A 17,209-nucleotide genomic window follows, 5' to 3' on the forward strand; every position below is an offset into this window, starting at 1 on the left:
ATCATTTACTATTATTATGTTAAATGTAAATGTTAATTATAATTAAATTATTAGATATTTATAAATATAATAGACTTATAATTTAATTATAGTATATAATTATATTCATTAATTTAATTTAATTTAATTATTTAATAATTTAGTTATATTGAGAGACAATTTATTAAAATTGCCAACGATATAAAAAGTTAAAAACTGAATAGGACCTGTTGGCTGCCAGTTCAATCGGTAACCGGCCGGCCGGCCGGCCCGTTCGCTTTAACACTAAAACTGCAAAGCAGGGAACCGGATTTGAACCGGAGGTCGGTCGGACCGTGAAACCGGCGAACCGTGAACCGGACTCGAACCGTCCAGTTAAACTTAGACGCTATCTTTCAGCCGTTTGATTTCAATCGTGCGGTAACTCCCGAATTCGCGCCCTCTGTTCTGCTCCTTCTCCGCCGCTGCAGCTCCTCCGTCGGTGCTCGGATCATTCGCCTCTCTTCCGCTCCTAAAAGAAAGTAAACACAAGAAAGATTTCTTTGAAGATAAGATCAAAGTGTTTCTACTAGAGGAATCATCGTAAGGTTAGGAGATTTCGGCTTCAATAATAGTTCATTTCGTTAGTGTTCTAGAGATGTCAGCTCTCTAACAGGAAAAAATTGTCCTCTCCTTCCTATTTGGCTGTTTTCGCTGGCTTGGAACCGTGCTTTAGATCTGCCCATTCTCCTGTATCGTCTTCCATGAGAGAGAGAGAAGGCGAATTTATAAGGCGGTAATCTTAGGTCAGTATTTTTAAATTTCTTTTCTTCTATCTTTGTCGTAAAATTTATCTCTGTTTTTGTTTGTATAATTTATGGTGTTAATCGAATATGGATAATTGGTTCCTTTAAATTGAATGTTACATTGTTGCTTGCTAGTTTTGAGTTATTGATTGATGTTTCTTTTTCTTCTGTGAATTCCCACCACTTCGATTCATTCAAAGAAGGATAAACACAATCGTTCATATAACAAGCCTCAACTCCTCCCTCTTCCTCTCTATTCATGAAACTCAAAAGAAGCGTCATTGATAGCCAATGACGTTCCCAATCCACGAACAAAATTGAACGATAACAAATGTCTTGTAGAACGAAGCAGACCGAGATGAAGTGAATGGTAGTGAAGTGAGAGGACTATCGGAGGTGAATTTAGTAGATAGGCGGATATATAACTCTCAAAATATAAGAATCGACCATAAGCCTCAGATTTGGCACGACATATATTACCATTTGTGTCGTCTCTTTAATGAATGAGACGACAAAGAAAAAAAAATTGTGGCGGACGGAGGTGGTAAAAGTTCGTCGGCGATCGAGAAATGGTTTTCCTGAGCTGTCACGTGATAGAGACTTGTCTAGCGGGCGTGATAGGCTTGTCGTAAGCGTCGGGGTCGGACGTGGTCCCGCCAACCTTCTATCTCCGTTTCTCTCGGAATACATCGTTATCGTTTTTATCGTGTTTGACTGAAAGAGGTCTCCAAATACCAGACAGCCGCCACCGTCAATCAATAACATTTCAATTGCTCAGCCATGTAACTTCCATTAAACAATCAAAGACTCGATCAAGAATTCTCCAACCTAGTCGAGTTCCATCATTTCTTCTTTCATTACTGACTTGATCACTTCATAAGTCTCAAAAAATTTCATCTTTTGGGACTGACACATCTCCATACACCATTGTTAGATTCAATCACTCTATTGATGCCACATTGCTATATTGAATATCGAGCAACGATCGACTCATATTCTTTCTCTGCACATAAATTATGGTCTAATGTCTAAGAATGTTCATTTATTGTACCTACTCCATGAGTGGATGGAAAGTTACCTTTGTGCAATCATGATAGGTGGACTATATGGTCATTAACCTGCCTGTATGTGTCAACCAAGTTTGTGAAAATCGGACCGGACAATGAACTGGAAGTAAGAGAGGTTCGTTATTTGATAGATTTTATCCGTCGAACCAAGGTTGAATCAGATGATATTAAAATAATAATATTATTAAAAATTAATAAAATTAATATAATAATTATGATAGTCTAATCTTAAACCTCTTAATTCTAAGATTTAAACTCCGTAATTTATATAATTCTAAGAATTTAAACTTCATAATTTATTTATTATATTAATTTTATTAATTTTTAATAATATTATTATTTTAATGTCATCCGATTCGACCTTGGTTTGACGGATCATACCGATCAAATAATGAACCTCTCTTACTTCCGGTTCATTGTCCTATCAGATTTTCACAAACTTGGTTAGCACATACAGGTAGGTTGACGACCATATAGTACACCTATCCTGATTGCACAAAGACAACTTTCCATCCACTCATGGAGTAGGTACAATAAATGAACATTCTTAGAATTTAGACCATAATTTATGTGCAGAGAAAGAATACGAGTCGATCGTTGCTCGATACTCAATGTAGTTATGTGACATCAATAGAGGGATTGAATCTAACAATGGTGTATGGAGATGTGTTAGTACCAAAAGATGAAATTTTTTGGGACTCAGAAAGTGATCAAGTTAGTAATGGAGGAAGAAATGGTGGAACTCGACTGGGTTGGAGAATTCTTGATTGAGTCTTTGATTGTTCAATGGATGTTACACAGTTAAGCAATTCAAATGATATTGATTGACGATGGCGGCTATTTGATATTTGGAGACCTCTTTTTGTCAGACATGATAAATGCAATAACGACGAATTCCGAGAGAGATAGATAGAGAAGGTTGGCGGGACCACACCCGACCCCGACGCTCACAGCAAGCCTACCACGCCCACTAGACAAGTCTCTACAACGTGACAGCTCAGGAAAACCATCTCAGCCTGCCACAATCCTGGTTTTTTTTTCCTTTGTCGTCCCATTCAATAGAGAGACAACACAAATGGTAACAGATGGCGTGCCAAATCCGACGCTTGGGGTCGATTCTTATATTTTGAGAGTTATATATCCACCTATCTACTAAATTCACCTCCGATAGCTCTCTCGCTTCACTACCATTCACTTCATCTCGGTCTGTTTCATTCTAGAAGACATTTGTTATCGTTCAACTTTGTTCGTGGATCGGGAACACTATTGGCTATCAAAGGCGCTTCCTTTGAGTTTCATGATTAGAGAGGGAGAGGGAGGAGTTGAGGCTTGTTATCTGAAAGATGAGGTTTATCCTTCTTTGAACGAATCAAAGTGGTGAGGATTTGAATAGGAAAAACTGGCGCTTGGATTGAAATTTCTGGGCTTGGATTGGTTTTATAGAAGGAGATGTGGGTCGGATGGAATCTATTTGGGCTTCAGCTGCACAGAGTAGCATTTGGTTTCCTGACCTTTCAGCTGCACTTTCATGTATCCTTCTTACTAAATCCCGAAGGTAGAAATATTGCTTCTAATTGTGAAAATTATTTATGCTGTCTTTGTTGCTGATTTTTTTTTTTGGATGTTTGTTTCCTGGATGGGAATGAAGGGTTTTCGCTAATGACGTTTCGATCTAAAGTGGATAGTGATCCATTTGAAGCCTTACAGAACTGGGATCCTAGAGATGATGATCCATGCAAATGGAATGGTATCCAATGTGTTGATGGCAGAGTTGAGATTTTGTAAGTTCATTTTCCTTTTCCTATGCAATTTGCCTAAGAGGTATTTGAGGAATTTCCATGGAAAAATCAGCTTGCATAAATTGAAATGTTAAGCTTATTTAATGGTACGGTATATGAACTTTCCTTGAGCCTGTGATTCTGAAGTTCCTTTCCAGATATAAGGAACCAGGGATTTATATGTATCTCTTCTCTTCTTTGGAACTTGTAATGCATTTGATCTTCAACTTCTATGAAAGACAAGCCTCCTACTAAGCACTTCGTTCACTTCTGCTTACTTCACACATTCATCACTACTCCAAATTAATTTTGCATGTAGTTGATTTCCACTATTAATTCTAAAGCCTAAAATTTTATAGAAATCTTGCAATGCGCTTGTGGCATTGCACAATTAGCATTCACTAAATCTCACTCTAATAATAGTGACAATTTATTAAACCCTTGATGCACTGTATGTTATACTTCTTCTGAAAATTTAATAGCTTTTTTTTAATATCAGAATCCATTTTCATCCCAATGATTACTCGGAAAATATAGAGGTTGCCAATGATATCCCAAATCTGACAAGGCAAGGAGTGATCATGGGGGAAGATGACTCGGACAAGGAGCTGCTCTTGACGGTCTTCTAAGAGAAGCGAGGGGCAAGGAACTGCTCATTTTATGCAGCGACGTCCTATGTTTTTAGTATTTCTAATGCTAAAGTACAAAATATTTCATGTTTGTGCTTAACAAGCTAATTATTCTCTCGTAAACATAGATTTATTTATAAACATTTATCTTTATTGTGTGCTAAAGTACAAAATATGTCATGTTTGTGCTTAACAAGTTAATTATTTTCTCGTAAACATAGATTTATTTATAAACATTTATCTTTATTGTGTGGATGCTTGTTGTTGAGCCTTAGTGATTAATTGAATCAATAGTTCACAAGGTTATGTAATAGTGCTAGTTTATTTATATTGAGCTTGCTTGATTCAAATCTTATACGCAATTTGCTTAATCATTTACATAATATTGCATGTTAGTGTTGTTACACTTATAAGTTATTTTACTTGAGTACAAGCCTGTATGATTATTTAACTGAGTGTCTTATTATTTTTATTGTGTATAATATTACTTTATCATGCAGTTCACTTTCATACATATTGTATTATATCGTGTTTTGTTTAACTTGTTGCTTTTTATCCTGCATAATATATAATTTACTTGTTCCATTGTGCATTGCATCTCTTAGTATTATTGTGTGGATTAAATTGGTTGAATTATGGAAGGAAATTCTAAAATGTGAAAATTATACACTCAATTTACCCCCATTTTGATGTGCCTTAAACTAACACACTTCCCTTATGCATTCTTACTATATCCATCTACAGGAACCTTAAAGGGCTGAAATTAGGAGGGACATTGACACCAGAGATTGAAAAACTTGGTCACTTGAAAGCACTGTAAGAAATTTTTACCCTCCTGTTTTTGGCATCTATATTTTAAGTTTGTTTGTGAGGTTTCTAATTTAGTGGCAATTCATAGTCTTCTAAGCGTGTGCATTTGGTTGAGAAAGTTTCTCTTTAGTGTATTTATTCGTTTTTTTTTTTTTCAGAAATATATGTTATCGTCCTTAGATTATTTAACTAAGTGGTTTATACACCCTTTTTTTAATCTTACACTTAATTGTTGAGTGACATCCTTCATTAAACTTTCTTTTGATGTTTTGATTAATGGTTATTCCACAAAGAAAATCGATAATCTCCAATTTTTTTCATGTCCTTCCCACCTTATCCAGTAGTTAGACAAACTATCAACAAAGGAGGATCTAGATAGAATTGTGTATCACAAGTTTTTTCCACCAATGGATTGTATTAGGCCTAGGTGCTTTTTAAAGCTTCTTTTTGTGATTTGGTCAGATTAGCTCGGAGCACTAAATGATTTAAAAATCTTAATGTTTGCAGATATCTAGGTTGATTTATGTTTGGAGTTTGTTTGCATCTTCATTGTGCAATTTTTTTTTTTTTTTTTGTTTCCCCCAATACAATCAATCATGCGCCAATCATCTTCTTCATGCAGGATGATACATATTGCAAGCTTCTTTTTCTTCTTGTTTTTTTAAAATGTTTTGCACTGCGGTGCTGAATGACTTGCGATTTGTAGCATATTAGCTATTGCGTAGATTTTACGTAGCTCTTTCATATGCAGTGTGCTATCTGCTAACAAATTTACTGGAGCAATTCCTAAGGAGTTTGGACGGCTTTTAATGCTGGAGTTCTTGGATTTGAGGAGTAATAATTTGAGCGGTTCAATTCCATTGAAGATTGGAGATTTACCATCACTGAAGTGCCTGTTAGTAGATAATCACAAATTCTGTCATTTTCGGCTAATTGAACAGCAATTTTTATTTCTGTTCATATAGCCATAAATACTTATCGAAGTCCTTCTATATGTCTTGCAGTTTGCTTTGTGAAAACAAATTTGAAGGTGGCACTCATTCTGGGATGGAGAAGTCTGACATGATTTTCCAATCAATTTTGACCCATTAAGACTTGGGTTGACCAAGTCAGAGGTTGACTTGGTCAACTCAACCTATCATGCCCATGTCTGGGCAAAATCGAGGTCAACACCTGTGATGTTCCTGGGGAAGATAATTGTGTGAACAGAAATTTTGAGCAACGGTAACTTTTTATTCATGTTTGCCCTGCTGAATGATTTTTTACTTTCAACATTTATGTATTTTTAATACGTGAAAAGCCATTAGAAACTGAAGGAAAATTATGCATCAATTTGTCAATCCTTCATTAGCCTTAAAATTCAAATTTGGACAATTAACATAGGTGGAATTTGAACTACTATTTGCTTTTTTCTACCAGGTTAAACATTTTAGTTTTGTATGATGGGTTTATTTCTTTCCTACTGCTATAAAATTCAATAATAAAACACTGCCTTTTTTACTTTGAAATCTATAGCAAAACTACTTGTGCTGCCACCACATTGGTCCATTAGTATTAGAGATTCACTTGCTGGAAGCATATAGTTCTTTTTTGTTATGTACTCAAGTAAATGAAATATTGATATATAAGTACTAATTATTTTTTTTGTATGCATATGTAAGTATACAAGTCATATGTTCGTACGTAAGTGCTCATTGTTACCTTGTGTACTAAGATCATCGCCAACCGAACTACATACCATTGTATGCATTCTGCGAATCACCACATTCAAACTCTAAATCTCAAGCCCAAAAATCGATAGGTGAACAGTGCGACGTCAATATTGGTATCGGGCTGTTCACCTACGCCAAGAAAAGCGATTACCTTCGCACCTCTGCTTAGCTTCACAGGAAGAGCGCGAAATAGGAGAGAGATGATTACCTTCACAAAAGAAGCACGCGAAAAAGAAAAATGGAGTTCCATTGGAGATGAACTACCACATTTTGAAGTTTTACGGCATTTTAGAGTGAAAAATGGGGTGTTCGGTTGGAGATGCCCTTCGTGTTTTGGTTGATAATGTGTTTGCTTCAGCATTTGGCAGACAGGTTTCCAAAATCGCAGGTCCGGTTTTCTTGTAATCCCATTTAACTGAAATTTTCTTGATGTTTGGTTCATGTAACCATCGGTCTCTTGATCATGTTCCCAAGTTCTTTTAGCAGATAATTTCGAAGGCCTTCTCAGATGTGGGTTCAGGCATGATTCTTGCCACTTTTACAAGACACTGCACCTACAAATCCTCAGTCCCACCCACCTAAAAACGCACATGGACAATTGTATACGCGTGTTCATGTAGCTGCACGAGAACAAAAGAGAGAATGAGAGAGAGAAACAAAAATTCTTTTTGGTTGTTTGTGTGTTTAGTTGGTTTTAATTGGGTAAGTTGATCCAAAGCTTAGATACGAGGCAACATATGGTGTGTCTGAGTAGTTGAACTGTTAATGAAGTTTTACAAGCTTCCATTTTAATTACATTTTTGTTCTATTGTGCCATGAATATCCTTCTAATCCAATGATATCACAGTAACCCTCTCATTATAGATGTCATAACATATTCAGTTACCTTCCAGCCTATCTGATAATAGGAATCTCATTAAATATTTTCCAATCATGGCAGTATCAATATTGATCACAAACTCTCTGGAAGCACCAGCCTTTTTGGTGAAAATTTTCTCCAGAATTTACCATGGGTAAGGACAATAGGCTTAAAAAACATTTAGGAAAATAGTGTACTGTTTATAGTGAGAGTGTGTCAGATTCCTGAAGGTACTAGAAGTCATCCATTAATTGTCAAGAAAAAGGCACTCTACTTCTTATCTGGCGGAATCAGGGATGTTGTCAAGAATTAGAAATAATTTAGAGGGCTTGTACAATTGAGACTTTTCTTTGATAATCAGTTAGCCCGAACTTTCTATTTGCGCTTTTCTCAAGATGTTGCTCTTTTTTTTTATCAAATGAAGGTCAAAGCTCAAAAACAAATATTCTCATCGGCATGGGGACAAAATTGGAAACAACTTTTTAAGTGAGTATTCTTTATGCTCATGAAAAATACAGTTTTAAGAAAGTCAAATTTTTATACTGATAAAGCTAAACATTCTCCTACAGCAACAGCTACCTCATATATATCGCAATCGGTGCATGATTTACATATGGTTCGACATCATCTGCCTCAAGAAGCAAAGAATCTACCTTCTGCTCCTTCTGCTCTGGCAAGTAGTGCCCCTCCACGTACTGTTTCTGTTCCATCTCATGGAAGTGGCTTTTTTGCGGCAATACTAAATCCAAATGGAACTCATAGTAGAAGACCTAAACCATCAGTTGATCCTTCCTCAGTTCCTGTTCAACCTGATAAATTGGTGAAGAAAGGAAATAAATCTGCTACTGCTAGTAAACGCTGGCCAAAATGGATTTTTTCAGTGGTGATCCCAATAACCGCCTTAATTCTTCTTATAATTATGGCGTTGGTTGTGGTTTATCGAAGAAATGCAACTACAATACATACTTGGAGGACTGGGCTAAGTGGTCCACTACGAAATGCACTTATAACAGGTTTAATGTCTTTTACTCTTTCTTTTTGGTGCATTTTACTAGTTTTCTCTAGTTATTAGAACTTTAAACAAGTATATTGCTCTTGTATCTTGTTAAGATTCTTAGTAAAGTTCTTGAGCTTTTTTGAGTGCTTCTTACAAGAGATAGAGAGAGGAAGAGGGAGGAGAGAGAGACAGAAATTTTGAGAAGGAAAATCTATCCTAAAGCTAGGGGTGTAAATATTTGACCCAACCCGAACCTGACCCAAAAATTTCGGGTTTGGGTTGACCCGAACCGAATCGGGTCGGGTTCGAGTTGCAGTTTTCGAGCCGTTTCAAAAAACGGGTCAGGTTCGGGTTGACCCAGGAACCCGGAAATGACCCGGAATGACCCGTCTGCCCAATCTGCCCGCTCTGCCTGCGTCGTTCTGCCCGCATGCATCCACCCGCTGTCCAACAGTGCCACGCGTGACGCGCGATCCAGCCGCTGCGGTGCTGCCCAGTGCGGCAGTGCGCTAAACGCCAGTGCCCCGTGACTTGCATCTGCCAGGCCCAGCCGTTGTCACGGACTACTCACAGACCCGCGTCCCGCGGTCAAGTCCACCGCGCCGCGCATCGCCACTGCCCGCTGCTGGCTGTTGTTGCCGAACGCCGGCTGCCTACGTTGCTGCCGGGCGCTGTCGAACCCGAAACACGTGTCGCATGCCGCTGTCGAACCCGTAACGGGTCGGGTTCAGGTCCGCAAAACTGACCCGTATGCAAAAACAGGTCGGGTTCGGGTTGACCTGAATAGTGCCGGGTCAGTTCCGGGTTCGACCCGTGACCCGAAATTGACACCCCTACCTAAAACTTTCTTAAAATTTTCTCCAAACAATACATCTCATAAGATTTCTATTTATTGAGATTTACATTGTTGTGGTAACCAGCAGAAATAACATATACTAAAACTAGATCAATACCTCGCATATCTTTTGTTATTTAACTGGGCATATCTAAATTTAAAATTATAATAACTTAGTTTTATTTTGATTATTTTCAGGCCTACCAAAGCTAAACCGAGCAGAGCTAGAAGCTGCTTGCGAGGATTTTAGCAACATCATCATCAGTTATCCAAATTGCACAGTGTTTAAGGGGATATTGTCAAGTGGAGTTGAAATAGCAGTGGCTTCTACAAAAGCTACATCTCTATTTGATTGGTCTGAAAGATCAGAATCTCAATTCAGAAATAAGGTTTTGCATAATTGGTATTTTTGTAATATATTACCTTCTTAACTTCCAGTTCATTATTTCAGTCTTGTGGTGAAATTCTTAACATATTTCCTGCCCTTTTAATTGTAGATGGACACAATCTCAAAAATAAATCACAAGAATTTTGTCAACCTTCTCGGTTATTGCCAGGAAGATGATCCTTTTATGAGGATGATGGTGTTTGAGTACACATCAAATGGGACACTTTTTGAGCACCTTCATGGTGTGTTAGAAATAATAATATATTTAAACCTGATTATAAACATTTAATCCTAGAAGAATAATATAACTCTAACGGTCTAATTTTTTTTTTTTTAATTCTTCGACCGTTAAATCTTTCAGTGAAAGAGTTTGGGCATCTAGACTGGAGCACCAGAATGAGGATTATAATGGGCGTTGCTTACTGTCTTCAACATATGCATGATCTCAAGCCAGCAGTAGTGCACCCTATTCTGCAGTCCAGTTGTATTTTCATAACTGCTGATTATGCTGCAAAGGTAAGCTCCATTGCTGTACTTTCTGCTACATGCAAGGAAGTAATACTACAGCTCTTCTTGTACAGATAGCCGACCTCAGCATCTTTAGTGAGCCAATTGGAAAAGGAAATAATAACAAAGAAAGTTCGACGGCGGCGACGACCACTCATCCTGAGAGCAATGTTTATAGCTTTGGAATTCTATTACTGGAAATCATTTCAGGAAGAATGCCAGTCTCTGAAGATGATGGCCTACCTATCTCAGACTGGGTAAGAAATCATTTATATTCTTTTGTTTCCGTTCAAAATTCAAATGAAGTTAATGTCCAAAATGGTACCTAAGACTTGTTATGGGCATCTAATTGAGTCCTGCAGTTCTCTAAGGCTTCGTTCGGGACGGCTTTCTTATTGTTTCTTGAACCAGCTTTCTAGTAAAAAAAATTTAATTTTTTACTAGAAAAGCTGCTTCAATAAGTAGTAAAAAAGCCGTCACAAATGAAGCCCAAGTCAAAGTCAATTTGGTCATATCATCAGAGCTTTGTCACTTCTTTGAATGAAAATTGGTGGAAGGGAGCTTTTCATCAAAGCATTTTGGACTTTTTATTGTCCATTTCAGTACTTAATACAAGCTCAAGCTAATAAAATTGACCTTAAAAAGTCTAAGATTTTCTCATGGAAATTTTCTGCTGAAATAAACAACAAAGTAGGCGGTATTAAATTCAGATTTGTTGAGTTTATGGATTAAATTGAGTAAACATAAATAAAAAAATCTATGGACTATTTTAGTAGGAATTATTTTAATCATTCATTGATTGAAATATTATCACACTTTTCAGGCTAAGGAACACCTCAAGGATGAGAAAAGTATTGTGTCTCTGGTTGATCCTTCACTGATGTCAAAAAAAGACAATGAGCTACAGATCATTTGTAAGGTAGCTGAAGCTTGTATCCATGAGGATCCCAAGAGCAGACCAACAATGAAAGAAGTCTCTGGTTCACTCAGAGAAGTCATCGGAATCGACCCCGAAGCGGCGATGCCGAGGCTCTCTCCACTCTGGTGGGCTGAACTGGAGATCCTTTCAGTTGAAGCTAGTTAAACTAAATGGATTATTCTGCTCATGGAGTGAAGCTCTGAAAGAAGAAGAAGAAGAAGAAGAAGAAGAGGAGAAAGAAGAAGAGTATTTAGATGTTGTAAATTGCAACCATGTTCATTTTGCAAGTGGATGTATGGGTTGAAGTTATTAATTTTTTTTTTCTTCAGTCTGTTTGAAGTTACATTTATGATTCATAATTTAAATATGTAATTTGAGATTTGTTATTGACATTTATGCAGATATGTGTATTGTTGCCATCATCATCATCCAATTCTTTGAGATTGGTTTTATGAGAGCCAAATTTGTTGTGACTTATACTAGCATTGTTGTTACATGCTAAGCAATGGTGGACTTGGGATGTCAAAATGTAACAGTCCAAACTCTGAACAATCAAGATATTGTTTGCTTTGGACTAATGACCTCACGGGTTTCTCTCGTTGGTGTAATGTCTCAAGAGGTCACCTCATCTCAGAATTACTACTGCATGAGCACACCTAGCTTTGAAGTTTCTTAATGAAATTCTAACAATTATACTAGAAGGCATATCAATGTTTAATAGTTTAATTTATTTTTTCTTGAGGGGTTTCAAGCAAAATACCCTATATTCAATTTTTTTATTTACAATAGAATACACAATATATTAATATCAAAATTGTCAATAGATGTTTTTTCTTGGATTCATACGTTAAAATTCTTGCATAAAAAAAAAATAAAACTAAAGGTTCAATTATGATAGGTCAAAAAATGAAAAAAGTGCTAAAGCAAGAGCTCAATCAATGCACATTACAAGAGTCCATTCAAGAAGAAATAATCAAGTTAGAATTTAAATATTTATATTAAAATTCCCTAAGATGAAAATTCAAACATTCAAGAAGAATTTAAACATTCAAGAAGAAATTAATTAAAAAATTCCCTAAGATGAAAATTCAAACATTTTGAATGTTTGAATTTTCATCTTAGGGAATTTGTGTAGGAGGTATTCATGAAGGTAGTTGGCCTTCATTAATGACCACTTACTCTCTTTTTATGATTTTTTTTTTCTTATTTATAAATGATGGTAGTCATTATAACTTTATAAATAATTGCGGCGTATTATAAAAAATTTTAATTTTTGAATGGTAAATTTTTTTTAATAAAGTTCTCTTTTGGTTAGAGCTTGGTGACCCATCTTGACCAACTTCTTTAAGACTAATTAGTTATCTGTTATGCTTATTATTATTCTTCTTAATCTTTTTCAAATTCTCTTTAGAATCTTCCTCTACACCATCTATTTCTCTCAAAACCATTCATCCATAATTCAAGCCATTAGAATCCACCCAATCTTGCTTGGAAGCTCTTGGCATAAATTAAGCTCCCTTTCAATCATCACTATTTTTCATATAAATTTTCCTCCATACACACATCAATATTAAACCCATTTGCTAAAGATTTAAACCAAATTAACTTAAGCTTCTTTGGGTTGACTTTCTTACTGCTTATTGAAACAGCTTTTTAGCACAAAAATTAATTTTTTTGTACTAAATAGCTGCTTTAAGAAGCAATAAGAAAGTCGTCACAAACAAAGCCTCAAATTAGGCTGAACTAATCTAGTTATGGCTATCCCTCCACCATACATGTAAAACCCCTCATTATTCCACCATAAACTCTAAACCAACTCTCCACTTTCTAAAGTAATCAAACATAATCATTTTTAGTCGTCTCTCCCTTCACAGAGCCTCCCACGACCATCAATAGCAGAGTAAAGAGGTGCCTTCACAATCACAACTATTTGTAGGAGCATATTTGAACACATGGACGATAATGTATATGGAACTTTTGCAACATTCCATAATAAATTTTAATAATTTGATGTTATTGGAACCTTCTCCACATAATGACATTGATGAGCAAAGAAAATTTATTTATGCTATTATATATAGTTAAATATACCATATGAAATACTATTATAAGAGACCTTCATCATAAATATAAATGTTGCAATTATAGGGAGAGAAAATAAATAAACATTGGATTTTCAAGTAGTGGCAAATAACTTAAGTACAAGCAAGTCCATCATCAACATTTATAGAAACAAAATGGCTCTGCTTGGGTTTTTTCATCCCAGCCGCCGCCTCTTCTTCGATTTCGTCTGGTGAGAGATTTTTTTCATCTTTGCTCTTGGTTTCGTGTATGGCGGCTTCTCGTATACGCGATCCTGGTTTCTTGAGCGGAAAAGCGGCTCCTATTTCGTTCAAGGATGCGGTTTCTGGTATTTCGTCATCCTCTTTTCCTGCTCTGAATTTTTCTTCCCATCGAGGCTTGCCGGCGTTGTTTATTTCGGAGGATGAAATTAGGTCGCTTGCTAAGCCTTTTGAGTTCTCTTTGGTTGGGCGTTTTCCGAGGCGGAGACCCTCTGTTGAAGCCATTCAGAAATTTTGTTTTAGTTTAAAGTTGATTGGAGAATTTTCAGTAACTGTGCTCAATAATCGGAATGTTTTGATAAAACTTGAGAATGATTTTGATTATTGCAGAATTTTTTCCCATAGATCCTATTTTGTTCAAAATTGTTATATGATAGTGGTGAAATGGACTCACCATTTGGATGTTGAGTTGGATTCTCCTATTGTGCCGATTTGGGTCTCTTTCCCTCTTCTTAGGCCCCATTTATTTACTCCTAGAATACTCTTTGGTTTAGGCTCTCTTTTCGATCGACCCCTCAAATCCGACTTGGCGACGACATCTGGGTCGCGGCCGTCGGTAGCTCGTATATTGGTTGAGTTGGATGTTACCAAGAAACATGAGGAGAAGATATGGGTGGGATCTGTGGGATCTGGGTATATTCAGAATGTTATATTTGATGAAATTCACAGTTTTTGTAATCATTGTAGTTCTCTAGGTCATTCTAAGGATGCTTGTCCAATTTTGCACCCGAATCGTAATGTATCTAAAACTGCGAAAAATCGTTGTGAAGCTCCGGTGTTGGAGGAACCTGTTGTTGTTGATGCTCAAAATGAAACTGTTATGCTTGAGTCGAATGTGTTGGAGTCGGTTGTGCCTGTTATTGATTCTGATAGAGATCAGACTTTTAAGCCAACGGTTGGTGTTTTGTTGGATAAATCTATGGAGGATACTGTACTGGTGGAAAATGAGGTTGCGGTTGAGGCGGAAATTTCATTGTCTCCTAATGCTGTGCCTTTTTTTCCTTCGTCTGTCGTAACTGATCATTTGGCGGTGAATGAGGGTATTTCGGTTGACATTCTGGAGCCGGATTGCAATGGGAGGTTGGTTTCTAATGTTGTTTTGCAGGAGTCGGTTCCTACCGAGGGAGATGGGCTGGTACTGAGGGTTGACGATGATTTTGCTGTTCGAAATCAGAGTAATGGTGATAGTTTGGTCTCGTTGGTGGGGGAAATAAATGCTAATATGGAAGTGCAGGGAATGTTGGTCAATTCTCAGAATTTGAACCTTCTCCACATAACGATATTGATGAGCAAAGAAAATTTATTTATGCCATATAATATTTAAACATACCATATGAAATACTATTATGAGAGACCTACATTATAAATATAAATGTTGTAATTATATGGAGAAAATATAAATAAGTGTTGGATTTTTAAGTAGTGGCAAATAACTTGAAAAAAAAAATAACTTATTAGAATATAGAAAATGAGTTTAGCTAGTTATAACTTTTTATAAGATCAAATTGGAGTATATGGTTAGCCATGATCCAAAAAAATTTAATAATATTAAAAATTATTATAAGAAAATTCTTCAAAATATTTAGTTAGATCTACTCTCCATTAAAATTAAATAATTTATTAAAACTTTTTAAAGCTTTCTAAAAAGATACAAAAATCTATTCAATTGGGCCAAGAACTTTCCAAAAGACTTGAAAGTTCTTATAATAAATGAAAAAAATAAAAATTAAATCCAATCTTAATAGACTTGCTAACAAAAAATGAATATCTAATTAAAGTAAATATAATGAGAGAGAAGATGGTTGAAATAAATAATTAGTTTTAGATTATTTTAAAAAAATAAAAGTTAGATTTTTTTGTGTGGTTATTTTTCCTTCTAAGATTGATACATTTTGAAAATTTTGAGGATTAATCATTAATGCACTTTTTTTTGTTCATCAATCTTATTGAGCCATTCATTCTAGACTTCAAAATTGACTCTTTTTTTAGTTGTGGTTCTTACTTCTCACCGATAAAAAGGGCTTTTTTTTTTCTCTTATGCTAACATGTATTCCGCAGAAGCTCAGAGCTTGTCGTCTCCGCCCTTCGTCGCAGTCGCATCGCAGTCGCAGCGCGATCCTCTTGAAGCGGCGGCAGCCGGCCCATCTTCTTCTTCGATCCGCCACCTTTTCAAAGTCGTACCTTTTCTTTCTGATCTTTTTGGTCTCGATTGAGATGACGGGTCAGTTGTTTCCTCTTCTTCTTCTTCTTCTTGTTCTCGGATTTCTTGTTGGAGGCCTCCACGCCAGCGCCGGCGATGCCGATCCAATCTATAGGTAGTTTCTCTCTCCCACTGTGCCTCTGTCTACTATTAGATTCTTTTCTCGTCTATGTTAATCGATCTGGAAAATGTTCTACGATTCCTCTCTGGCGTTGGGCTGTTATTGCTGCAGAAATTATGATCATCGATTTATTTCTTCCTGTTTATGAATGAGAAAATTAGTTCCTTAGGATTATCAGATCCATATCCCCGTGAATCACGAACGGACCGCGGAAGGGAGTGAAAATTTCTTTTAATGTGGAAGATTTTTCTTCTCTGGGAAAGAGAAGAGATAAATGGATATCTTTCTATCAACTTCTGAGTATATTTGTCCATTACTGATTGATTCATATGAAAGGTTTGTGCTTGTGCTAGTCAAGAGGCCAATCCATAATAATTACTGAGAATTCTTCTTTTTAGCCTTCTTTTATAAACAGAAGGAAATCACAATCTTATTTCATGGATTTAATTGCTATATGAAAATTGAGTCTTTGTTTTAAATAATCATTGTATGACTTTAAAAAACTACTGTGAATCTAAGAGCTTGCATTTATTCGATTAAGGCTTCATTGGGTTATCCGGTACCTTTTGTAAAAGATAGTTTCAAAAATGATGTTTGAGGGAATGGAGGAGTATAAAGGAGAAGCAATCAAAAAGCTTCTCAAAATAGTAGAAAAATGAAGTTCCCAAAAAAGCATTCCTGCAGAAGCCCCGCATACAAACAACAACAACAACAACAAAATATTTATGCCGTTTCGAAACAAAAAAGGTAAAAATAAGTCAAATCAAACGAGCCCCAAGAGTGTAGTGTAACTTCTAGCTTATTGTGCAGGTGTAGTTACCTTGAGCAGTAGTAGCACATCTTTTTTTTTAGATGTGAATTTGCATAGGTTTGAAATTAAAAAAAAAAAAAAGCTTTATTATGAATTGCTTATGTTATTCAATGAAGTTTGTAGTTTTCATAAAGAGCTTGTTGTTTGGGCTGGATTAAAAAGGTAATCCCTATTTCAAAGGGAATCAGCATATACTTTAAAATAAATATCCTTTATTGTGAATTGTTGAAACCATATTTTTAAAGATTATTAGTTTGATGATGTCTTTGTTGTTTGCCTATAATCTTGATGTATTAGTTAGATTAGTAGAATTACAAAAAAATAAAGCTTATTTTGAGAACTTATATACCATAACTCCAAACCACTATATCAACTCTAAATCTCAAGTTACAGTAATGGCATCTTTCAACCAGTAATTTAGCTTGTTTTTAATAAAGGTTTTTGATGCTAAGGTGCAAGGGAAAGGAATT

The 17,209-nt window shown here is 36.0% G+C and overlaps 1 protein-coding gene across 1 annotated transcript; it reads left to right on the top strand.

Annotated features, from left to right (window-relative positions):
- The first annotated feature begins 405 nt into the window (after positions 1-405).
- Positions 406-11,693, top strand: LOC110101843 (protein MALE DISCOVERER 2). The gene is made up of 14 exons (XM_028695965.1): positions 406-566; positions 695-3,386; positions 3,480-3,612; positions 4,983-5,054; positions 5,800-5,943; positions 6,053-6,123; positions 7,701-7,773; positions 8,044-8,105; positions 8,189-8,632; positions 9,650-9,840; positions 9,949-10,081; positions 10,201-10,355; positions 10,421-10,603; positions 11,170-11,693. Exons 2-14 carry the CDS (start codon positions 3,281-3,283, stop codon positions 11,428-11,430), a joined length of 2,028 nt encoding a protein of 675 aa, XP_028551798.1. The 5' UTR covers positions 406-566; positions 695-3,280; the 3' UTR covers positions 11,431-11,693.
- Positions 11,694-17,209: the final 5,516 nt, after the last annotated feature.

This window comes from Dendrobium catenatum, unplaced genomic scaffold (assembly GCF_001605985.2).
Source record: "Dendrobium catenatum unplaced genomic scaffold, ASM160598v2 fragScaff_scaffold_716, whole genome shotgun sequence".
Taxonomy (NCBI): Eukaryota; Viridiplantae; Streptophyta; class Magnoliopsida; order Asparagales; family Orchidaceae; genus Dendrobium; species Dendrobium catenatum.

Excerpts from the sequence above, each read along its gene's own strand:
- LOC110101843 (XM_028695965.1), top strand. The coding sequence starts at position 3,281 with ATGTGGGTCGGATGGAATCTATTTGGGCTTCAGCTGCACAGAGTAGCA. Across the intron at positions 5,944-6,052 it reads TTACCATCACTGAAGTGCCT|TTTGCTTTGTGAAAACAAAT; the intron begins GTTAGTAGATAA and ends TATGTCTTGCAG. Across the intron at positions 7,774-8,043 it reads TTCTCCAGAATTTACCATGG|GTCAAAGCTCAAAAACAAAT; the intron begins GTAAGGACAATA and ends TATCAAATGAAG.